The sequence below is a fragment of the Lepidothrix coronata genome, unplaced genomic scaffold (genome assembly GCF_001604755.1).
Source record: "Lepidothrix coronata isolate B3197 unplaced genomic scaffold, Lepidothrix_coronata-1.0 Scaffold71, whole genome shotgun sequence".
NCBI lineage: Eukaryota > Metazoa > Chordata > Aves > Passeriformes > Pipridae > Lepidothrix > Lepidothrix coronata.
Genome location: NW_016690251.1, coordinates 1,882,902 through 1,907,309, shown reverse-complemented (window position 1 = coordinate 1,907,309; position 24,408 = coordinate 1,882,902). Strand labels below are relative to the sequence as shown.

The 24,408-nt window shown below is 42.0% G+C and overlaps 1 protein-coding gene across 13 annotated transcripts in view; it reads right to left on the bottom strand.

The window, feature by feature from the left end:
- Nucleotides 1–228: 228 nt before the first annotated feature.
- The window catches only part of EHBP1 (EH domain binding protein 1), a 213,110-nt gene continuing 188,930 nt past the window's right edge, over nt 229–24,408 (bottom strand). For 12 of the 13 annotated variants that reach the window (XM_017818883.1, XM_017818885.1, XM_017818886.1 and 9 more), the window contains 4 exons: nt 9,230–9,329; nt 8,026–8,099; nt 1,395–1,509; nt 229–1,223 (listed from right to left, as the gene is read on the bottom strand). In XM_017818883.1, coding sequence (XP_017674372.1) covers nt 1,133–1,223; nt 1,395–1,509; nt 8,026–8,099; nt 9,230–9,329 — 380 coding nt within the window. In that variant the 3' untranslated portion in view covers nt 229–1,132. Of the gene's footprint in view, nt 1,224–1,394; nt 1,510–8,025; nt 8,100–8,891; nt 9,055–9,229; nt 9,330–24,408 lie in introns of those variants that run through there. The other variant, XM_017818893.1, reaches the window with a different exon arrangement.

Here is a 24,408-nt window from a genome sequence, read left to right as displayed (position 1 = left end):
TTTACCTCCCCTTCCCCGAGTTTCGTTTTATTAAAATCAAACGAAAAACTTTTCCGTCTGGTGGGTTTCGTTGCGCTGGCGAAGCGCCGGCGGCCGAGGGGGCCCGGGATACGGAGCCCCGCTGCCCCCCCACCCCCGGGAACGGTCCCTTCCCGCCCCCCGCGTCCCCTCCCCGGCCCACTGAGGGCGGGAGGGATGGAGTTTCCCAGGTAAAGAGGAAAGCGGCAGTTACGGTAAGAAAGATTCGGGTTTTATTGAAAACTTTATATATGATTCGGTGTTGTAATAAATAAAAGAGACGAGCTCCACGAAGGGACGATGCGAGCGCGGGACACGCTTGGGGGCACACGGACGGGGCGGGGTGGGGGACGCGGCCGGGCGCAATAAATAACGCGGAGCGGGCAGCGCGGTCCGGCCCGCGGGGGGACGCGGGTGGAAAGTGTCGCGCTGCCCCGGGCCGGGCCGGTCTCTGCCCCCGGGCTGCCCCGCTCCGCTTGCAGCCGCTCCCAGGGTTTTGTGCCAGCTCTGGGGGAGAAGCCCCCCGAGTAAACCAGAGCAGCTCGGCTCTACTCCCCGGGAGATGTAAAACTGATGATATAAACCACTGGTAAATACAGCACATTTTTAATAATAACTGGGGTGGATCTGACCTAACTATAAAATGTAGGTAGCTTATTAAGTATTACATATGGCAGGACTAGATGAAACCATTCCCAATGATTTTTTTTTCTCCTATATCCCCCTCTCTAATCCTATTACGACAAAAACATTTTTATTTCAAAACTCAGCCCTCCTCCAGCTACAGAAACCAGGACAGACTATTTCTTCTCCTCCTTCCGCCCATCTCCGGCATCGCCCGCACGCCAGGGGTCTCGGCGATTCCATTTCCAACGCTTTCGACAGGAGAGCTGAGCCCACACGGAAATCATGGGACAACGCGAGTTCGCTCGAATGGAAAACAAAAAACAATGGAGTGGGGCCCGGCACAGCCTAGATCTGGCCTAAGAAAATGGAAAAAAGTTTAATTTTTTTTTTCAAAACATTCTTTTCTTTTTTTCCCCAGTCTCATGTCGGCATGTTAAAAACGTAAGAAAGACGCGCTGCGATTTCGCCGCCGCCGCGGGAAGGCCGCTCACTGGAGAACGCATTTCTCTTCCTTCTTGGCCATCTTGCCTTTGTTTTGCTCGAGGGTCCTCTCCAAATGCTCGTCCTCTTCCTCGGCCCTGCGGAAAGAGGCGGCGGGAGGCGCGGTGAGGGGCTGCGTGGGATGGGCGCCGGCCCCGCTCGCCTCCGAGTTCCCCCACGGCCACGGCGCCCGCGGACTTGGAACAAACTTTCCGTGGGGACCGCGGCGGCTCGGCGGGGACCCCCCCCCTCCCCTTCGCCCGACTCACTGCTTCTCCTGCGCGTCCAGGTCCCTGACCAGCGCGTCCCGTTTGTTAACGAGAATAACGAGTTCGTCCAGCAAAAGCTGCTCTCGCCTCTTCTGCGCCTCGGTCTTCTGCCAATCTGCGGGAGAACCAGAACAAGAGCAGCGGTGAGAGCCGCGGCCGCCACCGCCCAGCACAGCCCAACCACGCCGAGCCCGCGGCCGCTGCGGCGGGGAGCCCGCACCCGGCCCGGCCCAGCTCGGGACAGCCCGGCCCGGCCCAGCTCGGGACAGCCCGGCCCGGCCCAGCTCGGGACAGCCCGGCCCGGCCCGGGGCCCTTTCCCCAAACAGGCTACTGCGGGTACAAGCGCAGCCCGGTGGCGTTTCGCCCACCTTGGCTTGGGGGAGCTCAGCAGCTACTTCAGGGTCGTTTGGGTGTTTCTTTTTTTTTTTCCCCTTTTTTCCCCTCTTTTTTTTTTTTTGATTTCTTTTAGTGTGAATTTTCTTTTTTGTTTATTTTGGTTTGTTTGTTTTGTTTTGCCTGTGTAATCGACATTACCGAGACGCCCCTCCCGGAGGAATTGCCCGCTTCCCCGCAGCCCGGCTCCTTTCCCTGCTCACTCCTCGCCCGCTCTCAGCGGCTGGAGGAATCTCACACTGCGCACCATATGCTCCGCAGTAACTTTAAAGGCAGGTATCGCTTAATTAGCATTTTCCACTTTGAAGTAAAAATACACTTGCTACAGAATATCGCAGGGCTCTCCTCCACCTCCGGCGCTGGCAGCCAGCGGCAGGCGGGCCGCCTCGCTATTCCCAAAGGGATTCCCTCTGGCCGCGGCCCGTCGGAGCCCGGCCCGGCCCGGCCCGCTGCAGCCCCCCGGGGCCGCCCGCAGCCTCCGGCTCTCCAGCCAGACCGCGAGGGCTTGTCGCTGTCAGTCAAGCCCCAGCCTTCTCCGCCTCCCTCATTAAGAAGGTAAACAATGAAAAGAAGGAGCAGTAGATTATGAGGGAGATAGCAGGACAAATGAGGAGCGGGAGGGAAAGAGGACACCGGCTCCAAAAAAAAAAAAAAAAAAGCACCGGGAGAAGCCATCGCCACCGGCCCGGCGGTGTCCTCCTCCTTCCCGGCCGCGCTTCCCCATCGCGAACGGGAGAGAGGGTGCAGTCCTTTTGGCTTTCTCCCCCACCCCCCCGCGCTCTCCATTGCCCTGGGCGATCATGTTAAAACTCACATGGCTGGTGCTTATTCAGATAACCCGAACAATGCTCCCCACCGGTTACCATGTGAATCTTCACAAACCCCGCAAGAATGCGGTGGTTCAAATCCCCCTGACCCCCCTCCAAAGCCAAATTTATTCAAGACAGCAAACTGCTCAGAAGCTTTATGAAAGCAAGTGGTGCTAGAGGGAATTTCAGCCTTGTATTTACAAATTAAAAATTAGATGCATCATCATGCAATAAAGGTTGGAAGAGCGGCAGAAAGGCAGGAATGTGTAGCCGCTTTTATCGCGCCCTCGCACACGGGCCCACGAGTGAATCGCGGGTCCACACGCCCGCAGGAAAACCCACGGCGACACGTGTGTGTGCGGGCACACTGCGAGCAGCCAACGCGCACGGCCGCGTCCTGAGAGCAGGGAGGGAGTCGGTGCGGTGGCACTTGAGCCCTTCCCGGAGCACAGGCCTGGCAGGGCACTGCCGAAACTTCCCAGGAGTTTTTATATTTTTTTTTCCTCCTTTTTCTCCTTCTTTTCCTGTTTCTCCTTCTTTTCCTTCCTCGTTTTCTTTTTTAAAAGTGTCCCTTCCCCCTCCGCCGTTGCCAAGGAAATAATTTTCCAGGTGTACACAGATTAGAAGTGGAGCTAGCAGCCAAAATTACTGGTAATCCAAGCCATTTCTGCCACAAAGCTGCTTTAATTTGGCCTTTTAAGTGCTACTTTTTGGGGCAGTCTCTCGATTTCCACTGCTGCTTCCCCTTTTGCTCCTTTTGGGTAAGGCTCCTTCAGTTCAACCTGTTTAGAACACAGTGCCCTGCCACTCTACAAGTCAGAGCTTCCCCAAACTGAAGGGTTTTACCCCACAAATAATGCCTCTGCACGCGCAGTGCGAGCTCAGCATGACAAAACCAGCCTGAAAAGGGCCACGGCAGCGAACCGGACAGAAAAGAAGGAGAGAGACACAGCAGAGACTTTCAGGGGTGTTTGCTTCCCCCCACACGTGGCCCCAAACTTTCAGGTTAACTTTCCCCCCGCTCCAGCTGGGAACTGTGCTGACACTCAGGCTCCCCAGCACCTCTGGGCACATGAAGCTCTGGACGAAAAGGGACTTGAAATTATCTCTACCTGGACTTGATTTAATTTTTTTTTTCCATTTTGATGAATTTCACTAAATATTTTTAAAGCCTTTTTTCTTTCTTCATCTCCTTGTTCTCCAGTTTAAGCAGCAATTTCAGTCTTTGAAAAAGCAAATTTTAATCAGAATATTTCAGTATAGATTTTGCTCAGTCCTTCAGTACCATCTTTCTCTGTTAAGTCCCTTCCTAAGTGATACAGTTTTTCTTGCCCTGTGTAGTAAATAATGTCCTATTAGGACTTCATGGAACAAATTTGTTTATTTGTTTTGGGTTTTGTTTGGTTTTTTTTCTGCATTTGCTTATTATTAATGTTTGAAATACACCATGGGAAAACTTGCTGGCAGAAATTATTCCCTTGCAGTTTTACTTCGATTTCTAGAAAAGGATTCTGCCTTTCCTCTCCACAAAATAAATAAGAGTCAAGCAGCAATTGGTTAAAAGGGGAACTGGCTCAAAGTATTTAAATAACAGTTTATAGGTGACTACCTTGCAATTTTGTTTTATCCAACAAAATACTGCTGGACAGCAGTTTTGGGAAGCATCCCTATGTTTAAAAAAGCAACTGTGTTTAAGTTTGATTCCTACCTGTTGTGCCTTTTAAGCCAGGATTACCTATAACACCTGTCACATACAGTTACCCAGGCTGACTGCAGCTCTGGGAAGCTACAATATGGGCTGTGATTAATTTGAAGATTTCAGAATAATACTGTTATAAAAGCTACACTCTGCACAAAAATAGGATTAAGCTCTGAGGCTGTATATGAGCTAAAAGTGTTGAAAGCTAAAGCCCCCATGCCACCACTTGCGATGGGCAGTTTAAAATGACAGAGTTTGCTAAATTCACATGGAAGTAGAAATGTTTTCAATTATTCATCTTCATTGACTTCATATTGTCTTTCTTTTTCCCCCACTGCTTAAACTGATAATTACTTTGAGCAAACAGACGTCCCATAGAAATGCTTTAATAGAAATGGTCGAAAGTTCTCGTAGTAAAACCTTCAACCTTGCCACTATAATAAATAAGCCCGGCACTTTGATGAAAATTAACACTAGTTTTGTAAAGAGCACATTGGGGGATTGCAGTCAGGTCTTATCTTTAGTTCCAGTCAACTAGCAATCCTGAAAGAGTTTGCATCATCATCAGAGCAGGCCATTTGATAGGATTCTGCTGCTGAACCTAATCAATCTATGGAATACTGTGGCTGCGCGGTGTAACAAAGCTAAAATAGATTTACAAATGGGGTTTTAGAGGATAAGCTCCTCCACAGGATTACATATTGATTTTAAATATAAAAAGCTTATCATATAAACCATAACTACAAAAATAGTGAACCTATGCATAAATCCTTTTAGAAGAGCACCCACTTCAAACTATAAGCCAAGAATAAATCAAGATGTACAAAATCCAAAAGAAGATCCATTTCTTGGGCAGAAAATGAACACACCACCCCAAGGTGTGCAAAAACGAACTTATCTTTTCTAAGGAGGCATTAAAACTCGACTGAAAAGAAAAAAAAGAAAGGAGTGAGAGGAAAGGTAGCTGAAAGTGAGCCATCCCGGCACTCGGCTACAGACGCAGTAAAAACCAGTCTCTGAAATGCAGCACCTTGTGTACACGAGCAGCCAGCTCCAAACAGCCGGACGGGATGCCTGGGAAGGTGCAGAGGTTAAAACAGACCCCGTTACCTGCATTTTCTTTGGCCTGTTAGGCAGGGAGTTCCGGCCTTTCTCGGTCAGAACAGTCCGAGGGGAACACTTTGTAGCTGGGAGAAGGCAGCGCGTTAACTCTCTCTTTCTTATCTCTACGGCTAAATGGGGGAGGGGGGGGGAATTTGCCTTTTTTTTACCACCCTCGGTCATTCATGTGTTCCTCGTGAAGTGCCGTAACCCTCCAAAAGGCTATTCAGCTGCCTGTGCCTCCATGTTAGCAGCTGGAGAAGGGGACACTCTCTCCACATCACTGAACATCCTGACGGGCAGCACCTCCGGCCGCCAGCGCTGCCCGCACGCTGCCCATGCAGGCACGGCAAGAACCGCCTTTATCTGCCATCAGCAGGCTCCTACCTTCCGCAAGGCTCTCTCTTTTTTTTTTTTTTTCCTCGTCAGCAACTAGCTAAGTAAATTGCTTGACAGATTTTTAAACAGTATAGTCACGCGTGCGAGAGTTAGAGCAATTTACCAAAACAGTAATTACCACCTTTCAAAGACTTTTTAAAGTTCCAGTTTGGGTTGGTGCATTCTACCTTTCTTTTAGACAAACAAACCGATCCCATTCTGTTAGATATACACATACATATATATGTGTATTTATTTTTCTTCCTGCCCATACCTTCAGGTTTGGAATTGGTGCTGCCAAAAGTGAGATCTGTCTTTTCAACTCTTTCGGGGAACACAAGCACTCATTAGCAATCGGCTAAATGGCCTCGGAGCTGACAGTGCTGGGCTGTTCAGGCAGCCCGTGCTTCTTCAGGGAAATCGTATTATAAATGGCGTGGTTTTACCAGTGCTTCCCAAAAAGTGTATCTTTGCATCTTTTGAACACAGAAAGCAATACAGCACTGACACACACACATTGAGAGGCAAGATGTCACAAATGTGTGTTTTGAGTTTTCACAGCCATTTTCTTGGAAGAGTTTTCGCCTTTAATATGTTCTTTAGGTAGGTGTTAAAAGTTCTAGAAGACTAATAATCTTATTGAGAGCTAAAATGCAAAATGAGGACTTTGTTGAATATATATAAAAAAAAATTAAAAAAAATTAAAAAATAACTAAAATTCTACACCACTTATGTTTGCTTCCTAAACCTCTGTTCACTGTGTCACCAGTAGCAATTTAAAAAAAAAAAAAGAAGGAGAAAGGGAGAGAGAAGGAAAAAAGATGATTTTTTGGAGTTTGGGCATCCCTCTCTGAACTTACAAAAAGAAATTAAAAAAAAAGACAGATTTTTGTTCAAGACAATGTGTGAATGGCACAGACTCCCAGACATTCAAAGGCTGCTGCTGGGACATTTCAAGGAAGTATATATTTATAAGGCAATTAAACATTGAAATTTTGTATTTAAATACAGTATCTCTTAGCTCCTCTCTAGTTTTAGATTATTTTATGTTTCAAACATTTCATCAGTGTGATTCCAAATTAATCTGGGTTGTCTCTGCAGAAAGCAATGTATATATTTATGACTCAAGATTACCCAAGAATACAGTGAACATAGTCTTATGCAAAAAATATAACCACAGATGGAAAGATATGAAAAAGCCACCTGAAACCTGCTGCTTTTTTCCAACAAACTTATGCTCCCAGTGAAGTCTCCAAACTAATTAGAATTGATTTATTATGGATCAGGTACCTTATCAGGTGAAGAAAGAAATTACCATGGACAGTCAAAGGGTTGAGAGGTCAATACGGAATAGCAAAATCAATTTGCATTGATTAGACAAAAGGTCCATTTTACAGAGCCCAAAGGATTAACTTTAAAGCAAACATCTTTGAACTATAAGGCAGCATTTGTGACTGAGAGGTATAAGCGGGGCAGCATTAGAAAACACTTAAGATATTTAAATAAGAAAATAATGCAAGCAATGGTTTAAGCTATCTGGATGTTTATTTTTTATTATGAATCATCCCCAGGATTATTGTACAATTCACTGGAAAGCCCTATGGAAAGGATGCAATTGTTTCATTTATCCCGTGTCAATCTTCCCCTGAGTGTTACCTTCATTCAGGTAAGGTGACTAAACTGGGGAGAGTTGCAGAGAAAACAGAAAATTTGTGCAAAGGATTGCACTAATCCTGGTGGTGCTTGTGATGAAATATTTACTTGACAAACATAGTGTTTTACCACCAAAACCAGTAAGACTTTTTTTTTCCCCCAGTGAGATACTGTTGTGAAACAGGTCTGAAACATTAAAAGGAAGGAGGGTCCCTTCTGTGGGTCACCCCTTCCTTTTTCCTGCAGCACCAAAAGGAGCGCAAAGCCATAAGAGAGACAAGAGAGCATTACTACAACACAAAAATATTAAACCCTGGACACATACTTGATACCTCTTCATCACTTTGTTTCCAAAGTTTATTCCAATGAGACCATACTTCTTTGTCCCTTATCTTGGACTTTCATTTTTTTTCCCTCCCAAATAAAACTTAAGAACGGGATTGCAGACTCAGCATATTTGCTGTGTGCTATTGCTCGAAGTGATGTAAATATCAGCGTTATTGACGGGCTTCAGAGAAGCCTCCACACTTGGTACTTTCAGGCAGCCACCTTCAGCAGTGAGCATTTCCCCCCCTCAGCACCCAGCATTGCTCTTACCTTCAATGGCAAGCATTGCTCTTAGCTCCCGGTTCAGCAGCTCGTAGCGCCTTTCTAGGTCATGTTCTTTTTCCCTAGGCAAGTTGCAAATGTTCATCAATATGTTAATTACTAAATCATTAAACACTTAAAAGCACCTTTAACTTACATTGATTTTAGGACTCGCAACTGACTTTTCTCTTTAACTTTAAGCTACTCCAAACAAATGATACACAAACTTAAAACCTGGCTCAGGTGGCCTATTCAGTAACAGGGGCTTTTCTTTTTGTGTAATGTTGGCTTTAATTCCGTCAGTTTAACTCCACTGTGCTACAGGATGCAACTATTTCATATTCACCTTCGGAGCGGCTGTTGTGGAATGTCCCAAGTATAAAATATTCCCCTGGATGTAAGGAACAAATTCCAGCATCAACCTATTCACTGAGATAATATAACACTGGAAGTATTACTGTATATACATTCTGCCCGAATGAACAATAAAAATTAGACAAGGGATTAGAAAGCTTAATATTTTGAAGGTAGAATCCTCTGTCAAGTTCAGACCCAGTATGAAATAGGTGAGCAGAGGCTCTTCCCAGGGAAGTATGCAGGCATCTACACTAGGTGGCATTACGGAAAGAAATATCATCCCACTGAAAGAAGCACTCAGGGCACAGAACGCCTCTGAAAACAAGCAGCATCTTCTCCCTCCCTCCTGAAAAAAGTTCATTAGTTCTTACTTTGCAGTATTGGTGGTATCACTGCACTGTGACTGATTTACCAATATCCCTTCAGCAGCCTGGTGCTCCTGAACTAGCAATGGGATTGAGGATTTATACAAAGCAGGTAGCAACTTAAATTTACTCTCTCTCTGAACAGACTCCACCTGACTCATCTGAGACACAATCCAAATCTATTTGTGCATTTCTAAAACGTAATTTTATTCTACTGTTGGTTCTTCGAAAACATAACAGTGCTTAATATTTCTTTAATTTCGTTTTTCACAGCTCTGGCTAATCTTGTGTCATTGCATGCTTCTCATTTTCGAGTCTGAAACATGAGAAAAACAAGTTACTCGATGTGTAACACATCCACACTACTCACTTTTCAGGGGTTATTTTTGAAGCCTAATGGGAAGAGAGTAAAAATTTTTTTGCATCTATCTGAAGGGTAAATATTCTGAAAAATCATCCTTTTGTAAATACATATGTTCATCTGTACTTACAGAAGAGAAAGCTGATTCATTCTTCTTATTAAGGCATTCTTCTTATTAACCAGCATGAACCATTCCTGCATCATAGCTTCTTCTTCTTCTGTGTTTCTTCCTGCAATCGAAAGAACTTCATTACTTATTGCAGCATTTCACAAACTGAGCTACATATTTCATGTCAGGTTTTGGAGTATCAGTCTCCAATATCACTGAGCACGACAAGGCGAATTCACAAATAGTAAATATATCATAGGACTACAAGTCCTGCCTGCTTCATAAATAAATCTTTGAAAGCAGCCATTCTTCAGCATACATTTTAGTGTTCTTTATCATGCTGTCACCCTGACCTAAATTAACACCTTTTAAAAAGGACTGTATCTTTTAAATTCTTACAAATGAATTACAATATTGCAATGCTCCCAATCTAAAAAACCTTACTGATAAAAGATGTCTGATCATCACCAAACACAACCACAATCTCTGTGGGCAAGATCCACTCCACCCATGCAAACCCAGCACAGTCAGGATGATGTGGTAGGGATCAAAGTAGCTGCAGAGGAGATGGCAATCCTGAACCCTTGGCCAAGGTGAGGGTAGCTGCTCAGCTTCTGTGTTTATGGCCACTCTTTCAGATGATAAGCTGGAAAGAGCTGCTCCTCTCCGCAACTTGCAATCAAAGGGAGCATCTGCACAAGTACAAATAATCTTGGGATCCAGGTGCCTGAGGGTCCCCATATGCGTATGTATGTATTTCCCCAGCCCATATTCATCCCAGGCAGGATGAGGATCAGGACCCTTCATGGCCCACCTGCAGGCAGTACCATGCTCTACCAGACTCTCTAACACTCTGCGTCACCACCCCTGCACCATCAGGACACACGAGGGGAAAGGCAGATGAGCATCCTGAAGGCTCCTGACTGGGCTTTCCACGTAGCAGGGCCGCTGAACCGAATTCCATCTCCCTGAGCTTGGGGACTAGGAGAAAGTCCTTTGTGGAGGCTGCGCTTGTGTGGTAACCTGCCATTCTCACCTCTCAAGTTGAGCTGAAGAGCAAAGACTGTATGGTCCTCAGTGAATTATGAAACTCACACATTTCATATGCTTAAAATTAATCTCGGGAATAAACCTGGAATAGTGGCAAAGGAGCATGAGCTGGGTCTTCTGTACGCTTCCCAGCTTTGGTACTGCTTCACTGGGAGACTGTGGGCAGATCTCTAAGTTTAAGTGCCTCATGTGCAATACAGGAATAATCACCTGTACTGATCCTGCAACGGTTCTGAACGTTAATTCTTTGGTGTTTGTAAAGGGTTCTGAAATCTCTGATGCAAAGTGCTGCACACTTTGGGATGCCATCTTATTAACTTGAACCATAGGATCCTTAGTTGCAAAGAAGCGATTTCTAGCACCTGAAGCTGGAAGGACACCAGAAAAAATATTGGTTTGCTCTAAACAAAAAAGCTTTCAGTTTCTGGATGAGTGTTTAAAATGCTTGCATGTAGGTGCTTGCCACGTGCATGTTCACACCCCAGTGAAGTGTGCAAGCCCAAATCTACATGGACAACCACATGGTCACCAGGGTACTGGTGCACCCTGCTGCCTGCAAGGGAAGGTCTCAAGAAGATGAACAGGGAAGTGGGTCAGCTTAGGGTGGAACTGGTGGACCCATATAGTAACAAAAAGTTACAGCATCTTCTTTCTGATGCAAGACATCTGCCCATACCCATTTATCACCCTGCGAAGTGCCTGGTTGATGAAGCTTCCTGAAAGGGTGCTTTTAGGGTCAAAATTTGCTAGCAGTGAGACAAGAAGGGCAGAGCATCCCAAAATGGGGATGGCCCTGCAGCCCTTTTCCAAGCAAAAGCAGCAGGGTCCAGCTCCTGGACAATGGAGCAACGAAAGAAGAAATCTGACATGTAGAAATGCTCTCCCTCAAGACCTCCACTTCTAGTTTTGTGCATAAAATATCACACCACGGCATTTACAACAGTATTCAGCAGTTCAGTATACTTTGCTGTTAAGTTACAGATCAAGGGCCTTGCTGCTGTATTGGTCCATCTAACAGGGTCTGCTTTTAGAAGTAGATGATAATCAGTATTAGCAACCTTTTGTTGAAATGCATCAAGTAGTTGGAATTCATTTAGGGGAGAGGGCAAGAAGAAGGGGATTCTTTTTTTTATCTTTGCAAAATGACTAGTCTATTCTGTAATGCATGAGATGAGATTTTTTTTTAGCAGCAGTGTGGCAAAGTTCTCACAACCAGACATCCATGGCTACAGTTACATTTCAATCAATTAGTTAGTTTTGGGGTGGTCTGGGATCTCTGGCTCAGAGATTATAAATACAAGCTCTTACTGCATTTAATTTTGCAAGCCTCGAAAAAGAAATGGGAGAGATAAATGTTTCCAAGGTGTTTGACTCAATAGTGGTTCTGAATTTGACTTTTGTGCCACGCAATTTCAGGTTAAAAACATAAACTTAAGATATAATCTTCTTTCTGTTAATGCATTCCTCCTAAATAAAGTTAGTTGCAACATATAATGAGAAAAGATCTAGGTAAAGCTTGGAGCTGTCGAGTTAGATCTGCACAGGTGTCTGTTTAAATATATCCATGCTGACACCAAAGCACATGCAATATCCATAGAATAGGCCGGTTTAAAAGTGAATTAACAAAGTCTTGATTGTTTTTACAGAATTTTAAATCTGTTTTTGTATTCGCTTTGGACCCATGTGATGCCCTGACACCAGTCATGTGATATCGGCTGCGATAGGCACAAATCCCCGGGCAGCAACAAAAGAAGAAAGAGCAAAAAAGAAAAAGCTGAGAAAAAGCTTGCAATTTGGAAAAAGGCCAATTTTACCCTGGTGAAGGCCTTTTTGATCAGTGAAATGACACATGTGTGCAATATTAATAGTAGTCAATGCTGATATTTTATTTGTCGACCGTCAGCTTTTAAATTCTTGTGCATGGACTTGAAACAGATTCTTCCCAAGCAAGCAAAATAAAGATGAACTCCCATGTATAAGAAATTTAAATAACTCTTCAGCAAATACACTAGCATTAGAGCATTACTTCATTTTTTTTTTCCTTGGTGAGAGGATGCACATGAAACACTTTCAACAAAGAAAAACTGAGTGTTCTTACTGCAGCGATATTGCAAGCTAAACTCACAGTTACAACTTCTAAATAAAAAATTCAGAAAAACCCTTTCTTCAACACAGTTTCACTCTGTAAAACGCTGCTGCTACGGGGGTGGTGGTTGTTTTCACTTTCCAAGTGTAAAACAAGTATTTAATTGACTTGCAACAAATACTTGAAAATTCAAATTGGGAAAATGTCTGTGTTGTTCTTAGGAAAAAAACCACAACAAGCTGTACAGATTATTTAAATGAAGCAAAAAACCCATGCTGGAGAACAAATCGATCCCACACATGCAAACCCCTTATCTAAGCCAGTACAAGATGCTGAAAATCTATAAATAGCTCACAGATCTTAAACTTAAATTTTTTCCATAATACATGCATTACACTATTGTTTTTGATAAACAACAACAACAAAACCCTTTTAAAGCTAGTAAGTTGGACCATTACAAATTAATCCTGACTTTAATAACTGGTTAAAGACCCCTTCAGCTTTATAAGTAACAAAAAATATTAAAGCCTGTGATCACAGCGAGCTTTTCTCATTTCTCCTCTAACCATTTGTTATTTAATCCAATACTAGTAATCCAATTTGTCCATCAGACTTTTAAAGGGCAGAATGCAACTTCTCCAGCTTAGACACTTTTCAAAGTACAATATATTTTTCAAATGAATGCTGGATGTTTCATTTTTTCCCCAACTGTTCCTAGCTCTAATGTATGAGGAAAAAAAGAACAAGATGAACATTGTTCGTACTGATTAAGTAAGAGCTCATTAAAGAGCTGTCAGTGCTGTACTTTGAATATGCATGAAGCATATAATCAGATCTAGTACCGTCACTAGAGGAGAATACGGTAAGTACAAAGGATTGATTTAATTACTTAGAGTGGGCTGTGGTGGTAAAGCAGTCTTGTTAGCGCAGAAAGAAAAGGAGGTTGTATTCTGGCACGGTTAGGGGAAAAAGGCAGTTTTAGCTTCTGCCACAATACCTAATCTCAGGATAAAGCACTTTACATTGTAGCTTAAAATGAAGACTGCCAGTTTTCTAAAAAGACCAGAATTCATCTTATCTTGTTTAACCTCATCTGGTTAACTATCTAGCAGAACATATTTATTCTCTTTAACACGTAATTATGCTTATACCTTTTTATCCTATAGTTCAATAATGACTTCTGAAAACAGTCTTCAAGTAAGAGCGGGTAGTGCTGCAAACATCATATGCATGCAAACTGCTTGGTAAGAGATTTGAAAAATGCAGAACCAGAAACTCAGATGAAACAGTGAGTACACGCGCCTTTATGTGAAAAGTCAATACAGTTTTTAATGTCAGACTTTAACCTGAGGAGGGTTCTGGCAGGGTTTCTCTAATTTATTTTCTTTCCCCCCCTCTCCTTTCTGCTTTTTCCCCCCCTCTTCTTTTCTCTTCTCTTTCTTTTTTTTTTTTTTTTTCTTTTAATTAATTCATTCTTGTTTTATTCTTCCTCTAGGAATCCAAGGGAATTCTCTCACATCAACTCCCAGTGCCATTTTCTAATTTCATTGTCTGGCTTGAGTGGTGAAGGATGCGTGCTCTATTCTTCTCTTCACTTGACATCTACCAGAACCCTCCTCAGTGATTAGGAACGAGCCCAACACCAAGCCTCAAACAGCACAGGACACTAAATTCTGCCCTCAGATACGAGAAACTACTACTGGCTTCTGAGTCGCGATTCCGAGCTGTAATAGCTCCTGCACAGGATTCAACAGAGGCTGCAGGGTAAAGTTTGGCAATTTTGTCCCTTCCTGGAACAAATTCTAGTGATAATCAAAATGATGACAGCAAGCATTTTAATGATAGCCAAAACCCAAAACCCGAATCACAGCCCCAAGCCCCCTTCCTTTCTCCTGTGGTTCATCCCACATTATTTGAAACCAACTTGAGTCAATTTTCTTCGGCAATACTCAAGAGTTAGAAGCATGGTAACAAATACATTACCATTTTTTGAGAACAATATCAGCAACTAGATTATTTTAATGTTGTACAGCTTCCCAGCAGTCTTTTACAAATAGATTTTCCTTCATATTCTTCGGGATTTACAAATGGATTTTTGTTTACACTGTAAGCTAATTATTTGTTAAATATTTAAATAAGAAGCATCTTGACAAATGTCTCTTCTGAATCAATTTGAAAGAACAATTTTTTTTTCCTTTCCTGCTGAAAATGCTTTCAAACTCAGCCAGCTACCACAATATGAATGTACCATTAGACCCATTATTTTTAAGCCATTTGGGCAGCTAGACATTAGATAAACCCACTATGGATTAACACAGTAAACCTGTACATTGCTAAGAAAACACAGAAGAAAATGCTACAAAACACTGAGAATACCAATTAAAAGGAAGAAAAAGCAACAACATGCAGAGACAAGATTAGTTTACAGTGTAAATGGATGAACACAGTAACTCCTCTACACTTTATACTGTTGTAAATCTGTCAAGATAAGACAATAGATTAATATTTTTTAAAAAATCCTTAACTGTAAATGTATTTAGCTGTTGTGCAAAAATGAATTACAACCTATGGAAGATAAATAATAAGGAGTTTACATCAGCATCCAAAACCAGCCCATTCAGTTTGGTAAGAAATAACAGGTTTACAGAAATCACTCTGTATGCCGTCTTAAGCAGTAATTGTTTTCAAATTTTATTTGCACTGTGTGTAGTGTGTGTGCCATGGTGTCATGGTTAAACACAGAAACCTTCCCATGTCTCCCCATTTACCTCAACAGAACTACATGAAAAACAACCTACTTAAGACAGAGCCCATTCTTCATCCATTTGCTGATGTTTACACACAGTTTTAAAATAGAATAGAAGAAGCTTTCTTCACTCAACACACTTGGGTGAAGAGGCCAGCAGGAGAATGCCAGTGCATGGGAACTAGAGCAAGGCAAATAACAACAAAAACTGGCCAATTTCGCTCTGCTCCTCTTTCTGGGCTATTTTGTAGTTGACAGAAGCTTGGTGACTACTGAGAGCCGTTCAAATGCCAGTGAATTCCACAAATTTAACAGGAAGGTCTTCTAAAAACATACCCCACTGTCTTTATTTGCTTGCTTAAAAAAAAAAGTTGCATTCACCCAATCATAGGGACGAGTTTTTACAAGTTTCTGTATTAGGAGCAAGTGGACAGATTGGCTTGTTTACCTGAAGGAGAACATGAATAGCAAATAAAGAATAGTTCTAGGATGTGTCTCATCTTGTCTCATAAGAACCTGGGGAAATTCACTGAAATTGAAGGTGGTGTGTTTAAAACCGATAAAAAGAATGATCGTTCCTCAAAGCCTCATCATTTACTAGTAGAACTCGTTGCCACGAGGCAATGTTGAAACTAAGAGCTCAGCAAGAATTAAAACCGGGTTGAATGTTGAATATGGAAAGGCAAAGCTGTAGCAATAAATATTCAAATAAACAAACAAAAAACCACAGGACGTAGGAACTCGATCCTCCTGCTTTAGGACACGAGCTAACCTTTAATTTTTAGAGGCTAAATTAAATGTTCCCTGGGGCCAGGTTAGGCGGTAACCGGCCTCTGCGCAGTTTCTTGCCCCTGCCTGGGCTCAACCCACACCTGTCCCACTGGAGTGTTGTGGACCAGACTGTGAGGCTGATCCACTGTGGCAACTGCAGTTTTACTGAAAGGAAACATGGGAAGAGACAAGAAACAACGCTGGGTGTTTTAGCTGACCAACCTCACGTTGCTAACAAAGGCTGGTGGAAGGTCTCAAACGCTTCCAAGTCAGCGGCGGACTTCCCACTGATTTTAATAGTCTTCTCATCTTGCTCACTGCGAACAGCTTATGCACAGACGAGGTCTTGTTTTTAATGTGAGTTACTGAATTTAACAAATACTTAAGCAGAAAAGCCTATATTCACATCAGCTATTCTTTGTAAAGGAGATTTACACGAGCCCTACTGCAAAATGCCTCCAACGCAACTGAAAGCTATGGTGAAGGTTTTTAAATGACTAGCGATCCGCAAATTTTCACTGAGTGAAACTGAGGCATCCCAAAAGAGACCTATTTTTTGAAAAATCCCCCTTCTCTGCTTTCAGAGGGCTACCTTCAGTGGAAACCTCAGAATTTTGGATAAAATATTTTTTACAAGTACTGTAAGTGTCAAAACACAACTGACAACAGACACTCCACAGCATGAATGGATGGGCTGCTCCGCCTTGAGCTTCAAGCCTTGCATGTCAGCTTTCCTCCAGAATACTTCCTCCTTTCAGTGCATGAGGACCTCCTCAGTTACTAAAAGCCACTGAAAATGAACCAGAATAGCCACCAAGAGATAAGCAGATAGGACTGTTGTTTAGATGACACTGCAGAAGAGCTAGCTAGCAGATGAAACCCTAGCACAAGTTTTTGAGTCCGAACTGGATGGGAAAACACCTAAGGAATATTAGAAAGGCAAATTCATGGCCACTAACTTGCTGTCTGAGAGCAGTTGAGGAGACATTGATGTCCACACAATGGAGTCCCATAAAGGTACGTAAGGACTGCCAAGAATCTGCCAGGCAGAGTTACATTGCAGTGTATTGTCTGACTCTATTTCAGCCCCCAAAAGTACTGTACCCCTAATGAAACAGAGCCACCGTCAAAGGAATGCCTTTATCAAAAGCACGCATCAAATTAGTTTAATATTAAGCAGGAAACTTGTAATTTCTTTGGTTCCTGAAACATAAAAAATTCAGAGACTAGTTAAAATTTTGAGAGCTGTGTAAACAAAAGGTTAGGGTTCTGACCACATCTTGGCGTGTGCGAGGATTTATTCTACCTGCAGTGGGACTGACTCACAGGAAGACAAAACATTTGTGGCCTGCAGTCTGAGCAGTCTAAAATTATCAGAGGATTGAAACTTCCACAAAAGATGAATTGCCTGAAAAACTGCTGATTTTCTCTATGTGATGAGTCAACACAGCGGCCACTAGAAAATAACAGAAAATCAGCCAAACTAAATGCTTGGGATGGATAAAGATTATAAATATATTTTAAATGTGGTACCATCAATCCAGACCAAGAAATTTTGTGCCCCTAAGTTCAGTCAAGAAGTGAGATTCAACTGAAACATCTGGAGAGATTCCTATAAGAAAGTGATGCCTCATGGACAGTGCCTGCGGGGATCCTACCACTGAGCAAAACCAACGCTTGTCCTTTATCACCCTCTGGTATTCTCTGTACCCAAATTTTCTCACATAGCACAACTTCAGAAGATGCAAAGGCTTGGGAAAAATATACATGAGGCCTTTGCTTGCGGCACAGGAAAACATGCATCATTAACTGATACACTCAAGCTTTTGAAACTATGGAAAAAATGGTAGATCATGCTTGGAAATCCACGAAGAAAGGGATGATGGTCTGGGCAGACAAATTATTTCCTTTGCAGGTTGACGAGTTGGATGCTATGTTATGAATGACAGTAAGTTCTCTATGGCTCATAACAACTCCTTAGATCAGTTTATTACCTGTTTACTTGATAAGTTATGACTGGGTAAGATTCTGAAGTGAGAGGCTATTTACCTAAGAGTTGTTGGAGTGCGCTCTACTAGGCAGCGTCTTATTCCATTTCTACCAAATGTTGCCTTCCTTTAAAACACATTCACCTGGAGCTGGAAAAGGGTGGTGAACACTATAAAATTACTTCTTTAATGGACAGGCCTGAATTTAACCCAGGCAACTGCCTGAAGTAAGATGATAGTTTGCAATGATTGTGACCTTGTATCCGTGTCAATGAAAATGTCTACTCTTACTGATAGTTGGTGGGTTTGTACTTCTGGGATCCAAGGCTTCCCAGGGCTGACTGGTTGAGTTCAGGTAGGTTGAGGTGTCCCAGGGCCCTACAGTTTCCAGTTTTGACAGAAAAGATGCTTTTGGTGGTAAATGGGAGAAAACCGAGAAAAAATAACAGTGCTCTTTGCAGACTGCAGTGGCATTGTGGGCCAGGAGCCTCGGGGTGACCAAAGTGCCTTTCTCCTCGCCTTCTCTTTACAGGCAGACACTGATTGTAGAGAAAGCCAACTTCCAGGCACAAAGCCAAAGGCTATGCCTACCACATGAAAGAGCATTTATACTGCAATACCACAAAGAAAGATGGAAATCAGTTAAAAGAAGCAAGTGTCTGTTGGGTCTTGTAAGACTTTTGGAAGGCTTGCAAGTCTATTCATAGTGCCTAGGGCTCTCCCAGAGTAGTCTCCTGCTATGTGGGCAGTGCTGTGCTTGGGCTCTCTTCCTCAAGCTGGCTTCAACCTGTTGACAGGTTCTTTCAAGGCAATGATGAGGCTACAAAAGCCAGGGAAGTGCATGGAGAGGAGGCTGACTTATCGCTCAGTCCTTGCAGCCAATGGCAATTCTGGGTTACTTTGAGGAAAAAAATAAATACAGTCATTGCTGCTGCTGAGCTGCTTTAATGATTTAATGAACTTGGCCTGGGAAGGCTGAACATGCACCCTGCCCACGTTTGGTCTTGGAAAGGTCATTTCCTGTGAACTTTTGCCTACCAACCCACAGACCTAAGACTGAAGAGATGTGAATTTAAGGGTCAGAGCCATGAACCTTGTTTTGTGGAAGCTTCTGAGATGTAGAAACTCTGTGTATTTGGATAAATACTTCCAGACGGTCTTCCTTTACCAAAAGCAAGTCAAGACTGCTTTGCAGGAACTGCTAATGGTAAGAGATGGAGATTGGAAAGCGTTTGCCAGTAAGAGACTGGAGGCAACATCACAGAAGGGAAACTGAAGAGAGGCTGACAAGCCTCGGGAACTCCAGAAGTTCTCAATCGCTCATAAAATGTGTGATTCTGGCAACTACAAAATGCATACTTGGGCAGAAATTTGTGTATGTGTTTGTGATCTGGACCCTGAAGACTCCTGTCAGAAACTCAGCTTACCAGCGTGCCAGTTTATTTGCATTAACAAATTTTCATGAACGGCTTTGCAATGCATGTCCAAGCAGGCATCTGTGCAGAGCTCTGTGGGCTTCAGGTCAGTCAAGTCACACTTGGATGCAACAGGGAAGCACAGTTACCATACTGTAAATGAGACCTTGATCATAGTGTCACTGCACTTTTTTCACCCAGGGTTTTTTGGTGGTTGTCAAAACTCCCATTACCATAAACCTGGCAGCAAGTTAATGTTCCTGCACACTGGAGAGAGAAGCACCTTATCAAATGCTTTATAATATTGCTTTGCTTCCAAAACCAGCAGTAACTACCAATGCATAGTTTTGTGAACTGTTATCATGTTATAGTAAAAATCACTAACTCTTTTACTCATGTCAAAAACCTTTCCTTCTGCCCAACGCAAATTGCTATCAGTAATATCCTCCCAGCCTCCTAATCGCTGGCTATATCCATAGGGAATGTCCACAAACTACTACCAGCAGAGACTCAAACCATGTCGTATATGTATCATTCACGTATCCAGAATTTTTTTTTAAATGCTTTCACTCACTTTTTATGCTCAATGTAAAAAGCTAAGTGGCAAAGATGTTGTTTTCAGCGATACTTCAAAATTTTCTATCTTGACAGAAAGGCTGTTGTTATACTGTCCTTCCTCCTACTCTGCTTTGGCATGTGCATCTTTGTCTTTCACAACATGGCCGGACAACTCACTACCATCTTGTTGTTTGGCAATTTTTTGGTTCACCTGAGATTAATCATGCTGAGCTAAGCAAAACAACAGTGCAGGAAAGCAAGACTGACAAACTGCTATAAAACTTATGGTGGTATTAATTAATTCTTTCTCATTTAGGCAAGATATGAGAATATGAAAAGACCATGATTTTTTTTTTCTCCTTATGCACATGCATAGATATTTTTCATACTGTCTGCTTTGCAAGCTTGAAGAGGTAACAAAACCAATTTTTAAATTCATCTCTCAGGCAAAACTAAACATTCATCATTTTCCTCCCTGAGCCCTGACACTGGTGAATACAAATCTGCATTTACTTTTGGGAATTCCAAAGAGAATTGTGAATTCAATTGTTTTTAAAAGATGAAATTTGGCTTAGGGAATAGGATGTTCCCTCCTAGCTCACCCCTCCCTCCTCTAGCGTGGATTTCTATTGCAGACTGGATGACTCCAGTAAGGAGCATTCAAGATGGTATAATACAGGCTGGTAAATACAGCTCGATAATCAGGGTTGTGAAGGTGCAGAGCATATAAGGGATTTATTTTTGATAGTGAATCTATACACATATACATCATCAAGCCCCCACTGAGAAGCAGACCACTCCAAGTGATTAATACAGCTAAAGGGGGCAGATAAGAGATCAATGACAAAAATCACCTGGTAAAAAAAAAAAAAAGTAAAAGGTGTTGCATTAAAAGGGCTTTTACTTTGCATGAGAAACAATACTGAGAAACCTGTATTTTAGCACTTGTACTCAATAAGCACTCTAAAGTATGTCGGGGATGAGAACAGAAACCCATCCTTTCTAATAATCTTGTGACAAAAGCTAAAAGACATCATCCTATTAACTAGTGATCTCAACTGCTAATGCGGAGTACTTCCTGGTGCCTTTTATGTAGAATGCCGCTATTAAAAAACCACTAAACATTCACTGTGAACAACACAGAATCATTCATCTTTTATCAGCATCTCTTGTTAGAGGAGTATGAGAGGGGCTGAAGGTGTCATTGATATTATAGAGCGGAAATTAATCAGAAATTTTTCTCATATTTTCCTCATCACACTCATTTACTTTTGTACAAATTTCCCCCTGCTAAAAAGTTCATACCCAGCCCCCTGTTGTACGCTTTTAAGTTGAGAATATTCAACGAGTGCGTCAACTGAAAGGCACCAGGTCCCAACACAAAAAGCATTCGAAATTCTCATTTAGTTGTCTTTATTTTGCTAGCGCCATGTGGTCCTTGAAGATGTAGAAAACACGGGAAGCCGAGTAAAGATCAGAGCAAGCTCATTAGCATTCTGACAAAATTGGAGTGGTGGAGATGTATAGTTTGCCTAGTTTGTCGTTTTGAAAGCTACCGGTGGTAAGCTTTCTATTTCATTGTGCTTTTGTCTTTTTTTGGGGTTTTCAACGCAGCGGGGTGGTTGTTAGCCTAGGTTTTCACAGTGCATTGTGGGAACCTTGCCTGCACATTCAGCCTATATGGTATCATTCGAGTTCAAGTAAAAAAAAAAAAAAAAAAGTAATTTTTTTTCCTATTTATTTCATAACCACCTATGCTAATGCGTAATTGTCATCTGGCTGTCAAAGCCCATCCTGCCCGACACCTGGTTTATAAAGTTAAAAAAAACCCCAAACCTACAAAAATAAAATAAACTCTGAGCTGTATTTAAAAATAAAACCTTTTAAACATGTTGCTAGTTTTCTTCAAAAGACAAGATAAGAAGAAATTAATTTAAATTCCACTGTTTACAATAAACTAGAAATGAATTTGAGGCAGATCCACTTGATTAGAATTCAAAAGAGACTCTTTCACTGTATAAGATCCCCAGTTCTATTTCAGAGTCTCTTGAAGGAAAGATGGGTTTATGCTCCAGAATTATGTAAATAATGAATTACCTCTTAGAAGACCTATAGAAGTTATTACTCTGGTCATTTGATTTTTTTTTTAGTTTTTTTTTTTTAAACACAAGGCTCACTTTGAAGGGCTAAAAGGGCTACATTAATGCTGCTATTCGACATGAACGTTTCCAAGTCGCAATGAAATGGATAAAGGTCTTTTTGGATGAATTTATCTGCTAAATCCTTGTGGTTGCCCTCCTATCTCAGATGATGACCCAAAAGAATGTCAACAGCTCATTTCCCAGAGAGCTGGGAAGAGTCACTACACACGCCATAATCTGCACGTTCTCAAAGAACCATTTCAAACATTACATTTCACAAGCTGTTTAAAGAGATTTTTTTTTTTTTCTCCTCTCATCTCCACTATCCTACCAATACTTTGGACATCAGTGCCTCGGAAATGAGTGCTTTAACAAAGTTGAAACGTGACTTTTTACGTATTGTGTTGGTGGGTTGGGCATACACACAAGCTCGTACAAGCACCACGCAACATGTGAGTGACAAAACATGCTTCCCATTCCCTTTGCCAAATTCCAGACACACTGTGGCAGGGGCAAGGAAATATTAAGAATCGAACTATATTAAGTCACCCCTAATTTACTCATTGGATTTTTTTTTTTTAATATAATGTGTGTCAGGCTGCCAAAATCACAGATATCCTTTTAGTAGGAAACGATAAAACCCAGCTTGAAAGGAGTTACAATGGTCTAGATTCGGAATACACTAAATTTCACAATGAAGTGCAGATTCAGGATTTCTTTACTTAGCAAGGGGGAAAGGATAAACAAACATTAAAAGAAAGGGCTGCTTTATACAAAACCTTCAAAATTCTTTCTTTTTGCTATGCATTTGGACGGCACCATTATCTTTATCATCAAAACAGACTGAGAGCTGCAGCCAGCCTCTCCTGAGCAAGAAAAGCACATGGTCAGGCCAAAGAGGTCTTTAAAAAACAAACAAAAAAAAGTACAAGAAGGTAAGTGCCTGAAAACAGAAAGCTCTGAGATAACCCCATAGCTGTGTGGAGCGACAGATCTAAATTTTTCCATCATATTTATAATCTATAATTTCATTCTATGCCTCTCATTTCACTCACGTGAAATAAAAGGAGGTGTTGCCACATTTGAGCTATACATGAAGAACTATATTCCCTCCTCAGCTAAGAGCAACACCATAACCCTGAGAATTAAATAGCAGACATTATTCTAAGCTTAACAAAAGGCAGAATTTTGTCAGCTCTGAGATGCCACCTTTATTTCAAATCTCCTTTTAAACACTCAGGTCCTTTTTACTCGGGTTCCAACTCCCAGCAGAGGCAAATAACCTGGAGACTGTTATCTGCACGACAGTAAGGGCAACCGAATTATTTTTCTATACTTTGCCATGTGCTTATAGCTGCAAAATTATTTATCTCCTTCACTGCATTCTACTATGAAAGTTTCCTCTAGAAGAATCGCCGGGACCAGCCATATCAAATTAGAGGGCAGTCAGGAGTGTCTAAGTCCAGCTTTAAAACAAATATCATAACAATTACTTAGCCATATGGAAAATAGGGTATGTCTTTCCTGAAAGCTTTTATATATTTTCTATCTCAAATTTCAACTTCATTAGAAACTATTTCTGACTAGCAAGCTGCAAGATTGCTAAATATCTAACTGTTAACCCACCATGAAGAAAGAGACTCTTTTGAATGGCAGAACTTTTCCAAGATGCAAATGAACAATAATCTAATTTTGAGAGTAAATTAACTGAAGGATTCATTTTAATATGTTTCAGAGTCTCCAAAATTAAGTGACAGTTGCAGCCTCTGCAATACACAGACATAGGCGCACTCACACTCACGTACATGTACGGCACCCCCCTACACCCAGCTTCCATCCTCAGGAGAACTCACATTGTATTTATGTTTAGGTTCTTATGACTTAAAGGCCAGATGTTTCACAAATGACCAACAATTGGAGGTTAGAATAAATTAATGACTGATTTCTGAGCTTTGATGGAATTAAGCATACTTCTTTTCTCAATGTGCCATGTGAATGTTTGCCCGTTAAACTTTTTTTTTTTTTTTTTTTTGACAAGTGAGGCCACCCGGCAGAAAACAACTGATGCAAAACCCAGGAGTAATCCCTCTGTTTAGTTCAACACTGTGGTTAGCCTTAACACTGCCTCTATTATCCAATGGATTTAGAGAAACTTTCATTTATTTGTTGGCCTCAGTCTTCCAACTTTGTTGCCTTCTTTAAAGGACCCAAGACCCATTCCTATGTAAATACATTTGCATAGGGCCACAATGAAACTTTCTGGGGCTCGGATTAAACTTGCAGAACTAGATAGCTGCACTGCGCATATTTGTGATCTTCATGTAAGTACTTTCCCAAATACATATGAGTGAATGAAGCCCATGTCCACTCTGGCTACAGGAATGCCTGGAGTTTAAAAGAAATGCTCCACTGCAAACTACAGACCAAAGCTCCAAATGCTGAAGC